The 13,840-nt window shown below is 41.7% G+C and overlaps 1 protein-coding gene across 5 annotated transcripts in view; it reads left to right on the plus strand.

Moving 5' to 3' along the window:
* Positions 1–13,840, plus strand: part of TPP2 (tripeptidyl peptidase 2) — a 58,277-nt gene that overhangs the window by 32,899 nt on the left and 11,538 nt on the right. For 2 of the 5 annotated variants that reach the window (XR_015138447.1, XM_086330527.1), the window contains exons 17-24: positions 450–604; positions 3,590–3,706; positions 3,939–4,039; positions 4,614–4,710; positions 5,546–5,683; positions 6,981–7,225; positions 7,480–7,558; positions 9,420–9,458. Coding sequence is in view for 3 of the 5 variants with exons in the window: in XM_086330527.1 (XP_086186653.1) it covers positions 450–604; positions 3,590–3,706; positions 3,939–4,039; positions 4,614–4,710; positions 5,546–5,683; positions 6,981–7,225; positions 7,480–7,558; positions 9,420–9,458 (971 nt within the window). In the remaining 2 variants the exon portion in view is untranslated. Of the gene's footprint in view, positions 1–449; positions 605–3,589; positions 3,707–3,938; positions 4,040–4,613; positions 4,711–5,545; positions 5,684–6,980; positions 7,226–7,479; positions 7,559–8,987; positions 9,459–13,840 lie in introns of those variants that run through there. The other 3 variants (XR_015138448.1, XM_086330528.1, XM_086330529.1) reach the window with 2 other exon arrangements.

Raw genomic sequence — 13,840 nt, forward strand, 5'->3', positions numbered from 1 at the left:
AGTTGAATAGAGGGAAACTAATGGAACTTTGGCATGGTAACAAACAGAGGTTTCTAAAAGTAAAGTCCTCTTTATCAGGGACTGATTGGCTTTTAGCTAAAGTAAGAGAAAAGGCTGAACTTAGCAACAGAGGAGGAAGAGATTTTTAAAATACCCCAGCTAGGATAATTGTGTGTCCATCTGTGGACCGCTTCTGTTTCATGTTCTTTGTAGCATAGCGGTTGCTCACTTAAATCCTGATTTGTTTATTTTCCATAGCTAACTTTCCTACCCTCTCATCTTAATTAATATTCTGTCAATTCATTGTTTTTAAGGAAATATGCAGGTTTCACTTGAATGTATCATTTTATTCTTGATAGCTGATTCCCCTAATGTAGGCGTAGGCCTTACGGAATTTGTGTCCCTTTGAAACCTGAGTGACAGTGTTGCCTCTTGCCTTCTCGCCTCAGAGGTCACCGTGTGCTCCTGTTCTTCTGAGGTGTCTGCCAAGTTCGTCCTCCACGCAGTGCAGCTTGTGAAGCAGAGAGCGTACAGAAGTCACGAATTCTACAAATTTTGTTCCCTTCCAGAGAAGGGAACGCTCACTGAAGCTTTTCCAGTCTTAGTAAGTTTTAATTAACAGTCTGAAATCCTAAAACTGTTTTCCATTTGTCTTTCGTGTGAGCTGTTGTTACTCAGTCGCTAAGTCGTGTCCAATTCTTTGTGACTGCAAGGACTGTAGCCCAGCAGGCTCCTATATCAATGGGATTTCCCAGGCAAGAATACTGGAGTGGGTTGCCACACCCTCCTCCAGGGCCTCTTCCCAACCCAGGGATTGAACCCAAGTCTCCTCCTTGGCAGACAAGCAGGATTCTTGACCACTGAGCCACCTGAAAGCCCTTGGTGTGACCTAAGACTTAAGTATTTTGATTTGATTTGGTAGTTTGCATTCAGAGCACTCTGGGCCTGTGTGTTTTATTAATGCTGAGTAATGTCAGAAGATAGGTCATCTTACTAAGGCACTTAAGACCAAGTGAAGACCAAGTGAGGTAAATACTAATCTCTCTAACTCCTAAATAATTTAGTCAAAAGAAAGTTCTGGTATGCTAGATGCTGGCACTTGACAAAGTGGACCCTGGTTGAGATTGTTTTCTCATTGTATGGTAGACTATTTCCATATTTAAGACTTTTTTATTTACTTTAGTCATTTTATTACTGCCCTGTTGTTAAGAATCCATGAGGTTAATTTGCTCTATAGGTGAAAACTGCCACTCCTTCCTACAAATTACTTCAGTGTTGCAGATTTCCACACTTAACCTATAGTGTGAGAAATGGGGGCTTCCTTCTAGAAGGGGAATACACTGGTGACCTTCTTCAAACTTGCTACCTAGTGTTTTGAGTTGGATCCCTTATCTTTATCTCTTCTCAGAAGATAAGTGATGAGAAGATAAACTTTCACTTGTGTTCTTGTATGTGTTCACTTTAGTCGCACAGTCGTGTCTGACTCTTTGCAACCCCATAAATTGCAGCATGCCAGGCCTCCCTGTCCATCACCAACTCAGTAATATGATTCATCTTTAAACTTTCTAGTGCAAAGAATGTTCAAACTACCACACAATCGCACTCATCTAACATTGCTAGCAAAGTAATGCTCAAAATTCTCCAAGCCAGGCTTCAACAGTATGTGAACCACGAACTTCCAGATGCTCAAACTGGATTTAGAAAAGGCAGAGAAACCAGAGATCAAATTGTCAATATCTGTTGGATCATGGAAAAAGCAAGAGAGTTCCAGAAAAACATCTATTTCTGCTTTATTGACTACACCAAAGCCTTTGACTGTGTGGATCACAACAAACTGGAAAATTCTTCAAGAGATGGGAGTACCAGACCACCCTACCTGCCTCTTGAGAAATCTGTATGCAGGTCAAGAAGCAACAGTTAGAACCAGACGTGGAACAACAGACTGGTTCCAAATTGGGAACGGAGTACGTCAAGGCTGTATATTGTCACCCTGCTTATTTAACTTATATGCAGAGTATATCATGAGAAACACTGGGCTGGAGGAAGCACAGGCTGGAATCAAGATTGCCGGGAGGAATATCAATAACCTCAGATATGCAGATGACACCACCCTTATGGCAGAAAGCAAAGCAGAACTAAAGAGTGTCTTGATGAACATGAAAGAGGAGAGTGAAACGGTTGGCTTAAAACTCAACATTCAGAAAACTAAGATCATGGCATCTGGTCCAGTCACTTCATGGCAAATGGGAAACAATGGAAACGGTGAGACTTTATTTTCTTGGGCTCCAGAATCATTGCAGATGATGACTGCAGCCATGAAATTAAAAGACGCTTGCTCCTTGGAAGAAAAGCTTTGATCAACCTAGACAGCATATTAAAAAGCAGAAACATAACTTTGCCAACAAAGATTCATCTAGTCAAAGCTATGGTTTTTCCAGCAGTCATGTATGGATGTGAGAGTCGGACCATAAAGAAAGCTGAGCGCCGAAGAATTGATGCTTTTGAACTGTGGTGCTGGAAAAGACTCTTGAGAGTCCCTTGGACTGCAAGGAGATCCAACCAGTCAATCCTAAAGGAAATCAACCTGAATGTTCATTGAAAGGACTGATGCTGAAGCTGAAACTCCAATACTTTGGCCACCTGATGTGAAGAACTGACTCATTGGAAAAGACCCTGATGCTGGGAAAGATTGAGGGCAGGAGGAGAAGGGGACAACAGAGGATGAGATGGTTGGATGGCATCACTGACTCGATGGACTTGAGTTTGAGCAAGCTCAGGGAGTTGGTGATAAACAGGGAAGCCTGGTGTGCTGCAGTCCATGGGGTCACAAAGAGTCAGACATGACTGAGAGACTGAACTGAGTACACTGATTACTAGAAAATTGAAAACTCAGTATCCAAGGAACAGCTTTTGTTTCTGATTTTTTTAATAAAAAGAAAGAAGGGAGGGACCATAATTTCATTTGACCATGGTTGCCAGGCAGCTCTGAGCCCAAGACTACTACCTGTGACTACTGAAAATTCCTACACAGCTGTCATACCCCTTCTCTTGCCATCGTTCTTAATGATTTTTCCTTTGGTCCTGTTTTTATTCTGGTTGTTTTCACTGTTAATTTATTATATGTACTTGGAAACCGTCTCAGATCTCTTACAACAAGCAGTTTAGGATTATGGGTAGATAACTGTGTATTTAAATACCTGTGCTCTGTCTCTGCAGCTGATTTGGGTAACTCCAGGCGTAGCTAAAATCCCATGGACGGAGGAGCCTGGTAGGCTGCAGTCCATGGGGTCGCTGCAGTCCATGGGGTCGCTACAGTTGGACACGACTGAGCGACTTCACTTTCACTTTTCACTTTCATTCACTGAAGGAAATGGCAACCCACTCCAGTGTTCTTGCCTGAAGAATCCCAGGGACGGGAAGCCTGGTGGGCTGCCGTCTATGGGGTTGCACAGAGTTGGACATGACTGAAGCGACTTAGCAGCAGCAGCAGGCGTAGCTAATAACAAGATTCTTGGAGTTTTCTCTCTGTGCAAATCTGTTTGTATTTTGTGATTCACACATTTACAGTATGTTTCATTTTTCTCTGTAGGGTGGGAAAGCAATCGAGTTTTGCATTGCTCGCTGGTGGGCAAGTCTCAGCGATGTCAACATTGACTACACTGTTTCTTTCCATGGGATTGTATGTACTGCTCCACAGTTAAACATTGTAAGTTCACCTTTCCATCATTTTCAAGGTCAGTTATGCATGTCACTGTGAAATAATGTCGATGGTTAGATTTAAATTTTAATGGGGACATTACCTATGTTCAGGAAATAGCAATAGTCTTTTTTAATGGGTGCTTACAAACTTTGACACATTTATTTGAGGTTTAAGTATTTTAAAATGTAGTTCATTTTCAGTAAGTTGGAGAAACTAATTTGATAAATATCCTTCGTAGCATGCATCAGAAGGAATCAACCGTTTTGACGTGCAGTCCTCCTTGAAGTATGAAGACCTGGCTCCCTGCATAACTCTGAAGAGCTGGGTGCAAACACTGCGGTATCTTACGTGCTTCAGGGCGACAGTGTTGGGTTTCAAGGGGGTGGGAGGGCCCTCTGCGCTCCTTGGAAAGGGTCTTTTTTTTCCTTAAGTCACATGAAGGCTGGAGATGAAAATTCACTGCATGACTTTCCAGCCTAGAAAACTGGACAGGTCTCTGGGGAGACCTTACGTGACATGCACCTGGAGCCCTCGGGGGCACCTGACAGGACCCACCCTGTGACGAGGGCAGGACTGTCTGCGTTCAGACCTGTCCTTCAGCCCCATTAAGGATCATCACGCTAGTACCAGGATCTGATTACATTAGGACTCTTAGTTGGTAGTTGAAAATGTTTTTATCATGAAAAGGGTGTTACCTTTTTAATGCTGCAGAGTTTTAACTTTGTGTGTTTCTGTGGTTTGGTCAATAAAGAATTATGTAAGTTAATGATTAAAGTGTTATAAAATACACTGGGAAGGATAGTGTCCAGGAATGCTCATTTATCAGTTATTGTGATTTGCCATAGTTTTCGCTGCTCATAGTTTTTTCTCATTGAAATGAACCTTTGACTCTTATGCAATTGTCTGATTACAGCCCACTGAGTGCAAAAACAAAACCTTTAGGATCGAGAGATGTTTTGCCAAATAATCGTCAACTTTATGAGATGATCCTGACTTACAACTTTCATCAAGTAAGTGTTTGTGTGATCAGGTATACCCTTGCAACAAATTTCTGTGTTTTTATAAATCATAAAAAAGGGAAGGACAGTGTGTTCAATGGGGGTGTGTGTGTATACATACATATATATGAAATAGAATCAAATAAATAACACTGGCTAGTTTAGAATTATTCTTTGGGAAATTATGATATAAATGATGTAAGCACCATTCAGATCTGAAGTCACAACTTCTTACTTCGTGGCGACCTGACCTTTGAGTCTTAGTTGTCGTCACTGACATCTGTCCTCCGGTGCCTGTCCTCTGGTTCAGTGTCTTGTCGAAGCCACCTGCCTTCTGATTAGGAAACTGGGCCTCTTTGCTCTCTGTGTTGACACAGTGAGATGTCAGAATGGCTCCTTGGTTGAATGGGTGGTAAAGGTAGTTGAGATGAGCATAAATGTCAGATCGAAGTTTATGGAGAATCAGTAAGATTTTAGTAAAACTCTTATTGAAGCATAATATGAGCTACCGCTGGGGAGAGGTTTGATACTGGTGGATTGTCTAATTTCAACCTTATAAATATATTTGTTTTATTAAAAACCAATGAATTAAGCATCCTAAAGAATACATATTGCTTTATAAATGAATGCAGTTACCTAGGTTTGTGTTTTTTAAACCTTGTAAAGGAGAAATACGTTTTTTTAGTCCCTAAATACTGAGTGTTCTGCATTTTTAAGATTGGTTACCTCAATAAAATGTGTTTGATACTTTTAATGTAAGTTTCATCGATAACAGTATTACAGATCTGTTAGAAATCGTATAAACCATTTCAAGTAATCATTCTTTTTTTTTTTTTTTTTTTTACAGCCCAAAAGCGGGGAAGTGACCCCCAGCTGCCCGCTGCTCTGTGAGTTATTGTATGAGTCAGAATTCGACAGTCAGCTCTGGATCATATTTGACCAGAACAAGAGACAGATGGGCTCCGGCGACGCGTATCCTCATCAGGTAGGAAGTGGGCAGTGATTTTTAGAATTCACAGAAGCCGTTTCCTGAGCCAGTGAAGCCCGGATTCTTGCTCTGGTGACGTCCCTGCTTTGTGATGCGTGTTCAGTGCTTGACACGAGGCTGGCAGCTCCTCTGTCTGCTGCAGCTGCACAGCTGCACCTTTGGGCTCCGTCTGGCTTTGGGTCAAGAGGGGCCCAGAAGGACGCTCACGGACACTGGCTGGCAGAGCCTTTCATTATTCTCCTTCCGACCCTGTGCTCACTGCCATCTGAATGCTGAGAGCAAACCATCAGGATACATGAGCACTGAAAAGTGGTCCCAGGTCTGAACTGGATCTGAGCACCTGTCCTCAGGTTATTAGAACTCTGAGATGTGTTCCTTGTCGGCGGGCTGAGTACTGATCACTGACTGTCCGCCAGGTGCTGTGCCTGGCACTGTCGTTTGGAAGGAAAACAGTCTCTTAATCCTAGCATTTATAAGAATTTTATCCCTGATTGAAATGTTATGACCAAGAAATTACATACTTCCTGTAACATTAATAATTCAGTGCTAAATAGTAAAAATAACCTCTGTAGGGTTTCAGTCACTTAAGGAATGGTTTCCATTCTCATCACGGCGAGGCCAGGCACGTGTCCCGAGTGCGGACGGGTTACTATTGCAGCCGCTCCTGCGGTTGCTTTAGTCTCAGAAGAACCTGTTGGTACAGAGAGGACAGTGTTCCATCCTCTTGAGCAGCTTGACTGGATGGAGCACAGTGCTGAGTAGATGCATATTCCTTCATGTCCACGGGCTCCCGTTTCTGCTGTCTGCAGTAAGCGGGGTGGCGTGTTGGATGTAATCCAAAGGTTACCAGTCGTGTGTATGGAAACAAGCGTCTGTGTCTGTCTGCGATATTACACAGCACCTCAGTTTCGCTCATTCTCGTGTTGTTTTATACGTGCCTATGAAGACCCATGAACAGGGAGGTCATTGCCTTTGAGTGGAGACGGAGTCAGCTGAGAGCGTAGGAGTAGCCTGTTGTTGTAGGAGGCACAGGGCTCCAGAGCCAGAGCCGCCTTCAGCTCCCTGATTCTCTACTCTGCACGTGACCCGGCCAGGTCACGTGACGACTCTGGCCCTCACCCTTGCTCACCTGCACAGTCGGGATGTTTTGCCCGTGTAAATGGGTGCGTCGTAACGTGCCCTGTGCGTCGCACACTGAGCGCTGTGTAAGGGGGCGTCTACTGTCAGTCCCCTAGGTGATGGCTTTCGTTCATGTGGCTCAACTTCACTCTTCCCAAATACTTTTCTTTTGCAGTATTCCTTGAAACTGGAGAAAGGAGATTACACAATTCGACTGCAGATCCGTCACGAGCAAATCAGTGATCTGGAACGTCTGAAAGATCTCCCATTCATTGTTTCTCATAGGTTGTCTAATACCCTGAGCTTAGATATCCATGAGAATCATAGCCTTGCACTTCTAGGAAAGAAGAAATCAAGTAACTTGACGTTACCCCCCAAATACAACCAGCCGTTCTTTGTCACTTCCTTACCCGATGACAAGTAAGTGATAACATGACTTGCTTTCAGTGTCTGTCTGATTCTCTGTGGTCTTTAAAGTGCTAGTTTATTGCCTGAGGCTACACTTAGACTGCGTTGTCATGCCCCTTTAGAGATAAGTTATTTCTCCCTTTGGCTTTTGAAATCTTAGCCAAGGGGATCGTTTCAGGATGCAGTTGTTGTGATGTTTCCCCCTAATTCCCCTTGTGAAACTCTCTCTTTTGTTCCTCTTCTCCTCTTTTGAATCTTCCGATTAGAGTACCTAAAGGGGCCGGGCCTGGGTGCTACCTCACAGGATCCTTAACGTTGTCAAAGACTGAACTTGGGAAGAAAGCTGTAAGTAGTTTTTTTGTTTTTTTTTTAAATTGAAATTGCCTGTTCTAAAATTTCCTTTTCTTTAAAAATGGAAATTAATTCCACATTACAGTAAAAGAGAAGATCTCTCTAGAAAATGAAATTTAATAGTTTTTTTCCCAAGTTATTAGTAAAGGTTAATTAATGTTTGGTTGTATTTTTATATATTTAGTATTCTTTTTTCCCAAGTCTAAGTTCTTGGGCCTTGAACCTGTCCTCTCTTGCACGGTTACTGTACTTGAACTTCCCATGAAATACATAGATCCAGATTAAACTTGTCTTAAGTGAATGGGATGTTTAAAATTAGAGAATTTATTGAGTTTTAAGAATGTAGTATTGTGGATACAGGGGAAAAAATCAGATCTTCTTGGGTGACTTCTAAAAACCAGTCAGAACAATTATTGCTAATAAGCAGTAATTTTCACTTGCACAGATCTTTCTCTTATGGGAATTTTGTGTAATTGTAGAGATAACTGCAAGATTCTTCTTTTGGTGTTGTAGTTTCAAAATTGCGCCTCTTGTTAAAAACATATCTGGTTGTTATATTTTAGAGGTAAATGTTGGGTTTGATGGTATCTGTTTTGCTTTCCATCTGTTTTCATTACAGATTTATTGTGAGAACAGTGTTTATTATGTGGGTATATTTCCTTTTGTCCTAAAGTCATTTCATCTCCATGCCAATAAAAGTTGTCGTTCTTAACAATTTTACATTTCTCTTCAGCTTTAGTTCTTACAAAGTAAATCTACCACTTAATTCTGGAATTTATGAGTGCTGTTATCAAAATGAATAGATCTCAAACATCTTAACAAGTATGCTCATTGATTTTTTAACCACTGTTGAACCAAAGATGGTTTATTTGCTAACAGAGAAGTGTCATCAGTTGTGACTTTTGTCCTTAGGAGTTGTTTTCCCTAACATTCCTTGAGTCTTACTTCAGTTCATACTATTTGCTTATGTGTACTTTAGTGTAAGTTATAAACATTCAGTGTAATGTGCAGTGAATCCGTAGTTTCTGGAATTCATAGATGCACTGATTTTGAGAAGTCCTAGTAGTCTTTTTTAGGGAGATTTCATTTTCCGGTAAGGGAAACATTGCTGCCTCTGCTCTGGGGCCTCACCAGCGAGGCTTCTCATCCAGACAACTCTTCTGAAGTGTCCGCTGCCTGTAATGAGTAAGGCAGAAGAGTATTGTGATCGTGGAAGTTCGCTTTTAGCCACTCAGAGCTCTGCTTCCTGGCTGTATTCTTTAAGAGGCCATTGTGAAATTAAATTGTAAGCAGACGGGATTGGCTGTAGTTATTACTTACCAGGGTAGATTTTCTTGAGGAATCCTAAAGCCATAGAGTTAATTGTCATTCGCAGCACATTGTTTATTTCATCTGACCTCAGTCTGGGCCTGCGTTTCTTAAGCTTTGGGCGGTGGCGAAGGTAACTGTGGTCCGTGTTGCTCCTCCCTGATGCTCCCAGTCACCTCGAATGATGCTGTCCTAGCGCCTGGACGTGTGTGCTTGCTGTGATGTCCTTGAAAATCCGGCTCTGAACCGTCAGCTAACTTTTAACGTCTTCAAAACTGTTGTGATAACTGATGGGATTTTGCTTTACAAATTGTTGCAATACATTGACCCTTAGGAATAACATTTTTGAGTGCACTTTTATTCCCAAAAAACACAATTCAAGTGGCGGGATTGCTTTCTTTAAAAGCCTGCCATTTTGGTGACAGACCTGACCCTTCTAAGACACATCCAGGTAGAACGGAAGCTGGACGAGAATTAGGCAGAGGTGGTGTCACCATCCTGTGTAGATTTTGCATGTTTTCTTACAGAATGTCCTTCTAACTCCCAGGGGCAGTCTGCCGCAAAACGACAAGGAAAATTTAAAAAGGTACTGATTGTCAGTTCTTTACAAAGATGTCTTAAAGCCTTATTTGCATATTAGTTAAACTTCTTTTTCTGTCACTATTATCTTTTTAAAAAAATCTCTCCCTTAGTTTCCTTTCTTTGAGTTCTGCAGTATAATGCTTTTAGCTTATCAGTGTTGACATACTGCTCTCTGAAATGTTGTTTCCTGCCATAAATTTCTTGAAGACCCCTGGTTTATTTGTGTATAGAGAAAATTCTAATACTATTCATTTCGTACTCTACGTAACCAAGGAATAATACTTGAACTTTTGAATTTCTAAAATCATATAGAGAGATGAATGTGTTGTGTTTTTTTTTTTTTTAGCTATATATGACAAAGTTATTTTTAAAGTCTAAAGACATTTCTTAAGTGGGATGATTTGATTAATAAAATATTATTAAAATATTTAAAGTGAAGTGTATTTCCTGCCCTTGCGTCTTCTTAGTTCTAGAAAGGCAGAGACAAAAAGAGCAGCAGGTGTAGCAGGAACAGGAGTTAAGAACTGTTGGCCCCAAATTAAAACTTACACTGAGCACGAGCAGACCTTAAGACCATAACTAGTAAGTGACCTGACCTGCTTCCCTGCTGCTTTTTAAGACAGTCTCTGACTGGCTGCTGGAGCGAAATTTAACTTGAAAAACTCTCCTTCAAGTCTACTTTAGAGAAGAGGACCTGCTGACATCATGCATTGTTGTAGAGATGTATGGCTCAGGCAGTAAGTACTGCAGGGTGAGAGTTAGTGCTTTGAGATAGAAACAAAAGATAATGCTGTTTCTAGTGATCTAGAAAATTCATAGTGATCTGAAAATGGGGTTCACCATTTTATAAAAGATCAATTGTCTTTATTAAAATGACTTCTGAAATTCTGTATTACTATGTGACGGTAAAGACTGTTCAAACAAAATGCACCACAGGGGGATAAAGGAACATTGTCTTCTCTGAAGACCACATTCCTCAGCTGAGCATCTTGACCCATTGGAAGGCCCTGCCGATTCATCCAGTGGAACTTAACCAGCGTTAAAACAAAAACAGAAGGAAACAAAGTGTCAGTTCATCAGGCTCACAAAACTGTAATTTCATTTTGTGTGTAGCTGATCTTTGATTCATTTTGAAAACATCCTGAATCCTGAAAGCCACTGCTTCAGAGAATGAGGGCGGGCATTCTCTGCCTACTCAAAAGACGGTGCACGTCTCAAAGGCAGAGCGGGTGTTTTCTTCCTGTTGTGTAGTCTGGTTGGTCTTCGGGAGTTTTGGTGAATTTTGTTAGTATTAGATTACTTGAGATAAGAAACTATCATATGAATAGAAACCTTATTCCTGTGGTTAGGAAGCTTCTAGAGCTGATAGTTGGAGTCACCGCCTCCATTTCTCCCACGTCTTCAGTGCAAGTGCATGGGACACTCTTATTTTAAAAATAATCATTTTTATAGTTTTCTAATCGCATTACAATGATAAAATTATATATATAATATAATTACATAATATAAATTTATATAAATTATAATTTCATGTTATATATTTTATATAAATATATAGTTTATATTTTAATTATATATTATAAAATTTTATATATATATAATTTATCACCTGAACAAAATACCAACTTTTTGTACATAATCTTCAGTGGATTTGTCCTCTGGGTCTCGGTGACTTTTGATTTGAAAATGTATGCTACCCATTTTTAAGTTCATTGTAATGTGAAAGAATATAGTTAACATCATAAATAGCACTCAAATATGATATTAGTTTTTAAAATAGCTGTTGTACTTTGTGTGAAGATATTAAAATTTTGAATTTATATTTTTTAAGTAATTTAAGAGATAAAGGTATTATGTTTTGAACCAGAATTTAAATGGTGGTGTGTTTTATTGTCCAAAGAATAGTTACTGATTTGGCAGATAGGTTTGATTTTCTAACTGTTGATAAATTCAAACACTGCTGAAATTCTTTGTGAATAGCTGGAGTGATTGTTTTTCTTTAAAAAAAGGCTTACTATTGTCTGCTGTAGAGAAACTTCTAGCATTTCTGCTCTGAACAGTCTTTTTTGACTGTCTTTTTAAATCATAATCAAGATTTCTTTTGATTTAATGGTATAAAATTATTTCTGTTAAATTGACCCTATACTAAGCCCTTTAGAAGTTGAGTTGTAAAAATATGTTTTGACAAAAAGAACAGATGACCATGATAAAATAAATAAAAAATAACTTTTTTTTTTTGGTTGGGGATTAAAACTGCCATGTCCATAATATTTAATAATAAAAAGTAGTGCTTGTCTTGAACTTTTGTTATAGGACAGTGTTAACATTTATAATTACTAATTTGTTATATATTTAATGTATATAATGCTGATTACCTAATCAAGATCCTTCATCATTAACTTCCCCCGTCTCTTGCATTTTCAGTGTAGTTTATGGTTGCTATTATATATGGTTTTTCTCTATCTATATATAGATCTTTGTTAGAGTTCATTGTTAATCATCAGTTCTGTTTAATGGATTGTTCATTTTAAATTCAACTGTTTTCTCTCTTTACTAAAACATCTTAGCCAATGCCTTACCTGTGGGCCTCAGAGGAGGCATTGCCTCACAACAGAGAGGCTTCCCCTCCTGAAGTTTGTCCCTCTCCCTGCTCAGGCGAGGAGGCGGGCTCCCCAGGGGGACGCACATTCAGTCAGAGGGAGTGCTGGTTGCCCGGTGCCCTCCTCTGGGCAAGTCCAGCACCGCACAGGAGCGTGACTCCAAGGGAGTGGGGCAGAGGTTGGAGTCACTTCCCCCTCGAAGTCTTAGGTGTGCGGCCTCTGCTACACAGATGACACACAGTGTCTGTCCCTTTAAGAACTTGGTGACGAATCATTGACTCTAGGGTGCCAGCACTTCTGACCTGGCTCCAGCGCAGGCCAGCGCCCACCCAGGACAGTGAACCTGGAAGGGTGAGCAGGGTGGTGGCAGGGACCCTCTCCTCTCCCCGGGCTCACATGTCTCTGGAGGCCTTTGTCCACGGGCTCTGGCCCCCTGACCTCAGAGGTTGTGTGGCGCCAGAATGGCCAAGAGTGGATTTCTTAGATTGCTCCCCGTCCGTGGGTTTCTGCGCTTGGAGTGAGTCCTCCTGAAACAGCAGTTGTTGTTTTCTTAGCACTGCTACCCAGTGGCTCCCGTGCTTCCTGTTACAGTACCCCCAGGTAAAGTTTAATTGTGGAAGCTGTCAGAATGGACGTATTTTATGTAGCATTCACACCTCAGAAGCCTGTTTTAGCAAAGATGAAGCCAGTACTGTTTTGTGGCTCAACCCGTGCAGAGTTTTTTCCTGAAATTACGTGATTGGGGCCTTAAAAACATCAGAAGTGCCATTTGTTTCAATTGCAGCAGCTCCGTTAATGAAAACACATACAAGATTTTAGCATAGCACCACTTTTACTATAAACCTGAAGATAGAATTTTAGAAGTTGTCTTAATAATGATGTAATTAGGGCCGCTTAGTTATTGGGTCAAAAACAGCAAGTATAACATGGGCTGTCATTGCCCAGACACCGCGTTAACTTTTCTCAAGAGCAGATGTACACGTTGATGAAATAGATGCAGATCGAGGTAGTTACATGGGCTCTCGTCAAAGCAGAACTTCTCAGAACCATCTGTACCTGTTTACTTCCCCTTCTCTCCTCGACTCCCTCTCACTCGGCCTTCACTGCCGACCCCCTGCCCTCCTCCCCTGCAGGCACTCCCCCGTCAGTGCCCATGGCCACTGTGCAGCCAGGTTGACAGTTCCCTCTCCCGTCTGATGCCACCTCTCAGGTGGCCTCAGACGGTCCCCCCGCGATGGAGCGCTGTGGCCCACACCAGGGCCCACTCTCTTCCCTCTCTCTACCCCTGCTGGTCTCGTCCAGCCCCTCATCTTAAGCACCCCAGCAGACACCATCGGCCCTGCACTCACGGGGCATCCCCGGTCTGTTCATTTCTTCTCTCAGCCGTTCTTCCTTTCCAAGCTGTGTCAGGAAACCCGGGCTTCTTGCCAACTCGTTCCGCTCTCTCTCCACTTTTGCCCTCTGTCATCCAGTCTCCAAATATCGTATCAAAGAGTTCTTAAGCGCCAACCAGAATGGTTCATCCATCCAGGATCCAGTGTTAGTCAGCCAAGAGCACAGATCTTTGATCATGCCACTGCCTTGCGCCCGGCTCCTCCTGTTGGGCTCAGAATAACCCCCATCCTCTCTAACCGTGTCCTGTCAGCTCAGCTCCCTGTGCCACCGCCCGAGTCTCAGCAGCTCGCCCTGCGCTTGCCGCCCCCGCTCAAGTTTCTGCCCTTGCTCGTCTTGTCCCTGCAAGTGCTCCTTCCCCGCCTCGTTTTGGTTCTTTAGGTTCATTGCAGTT

The sequence above is a fragment of the Bos grunniens genome, chromosome 12 (genome assembly GCF_055505025.1).
Source record: "Bos grunniens cultivar Pamir isolate PY7600 chromosome 12, Bosgru_T2T1.0, whole genome shotgun sequence".
Lineage (NCBI taxonomy): Eukaryota > Metazoa > Chordata > Mammalia > Artiodactyla > Bovidae > Bos > Bos grunniens.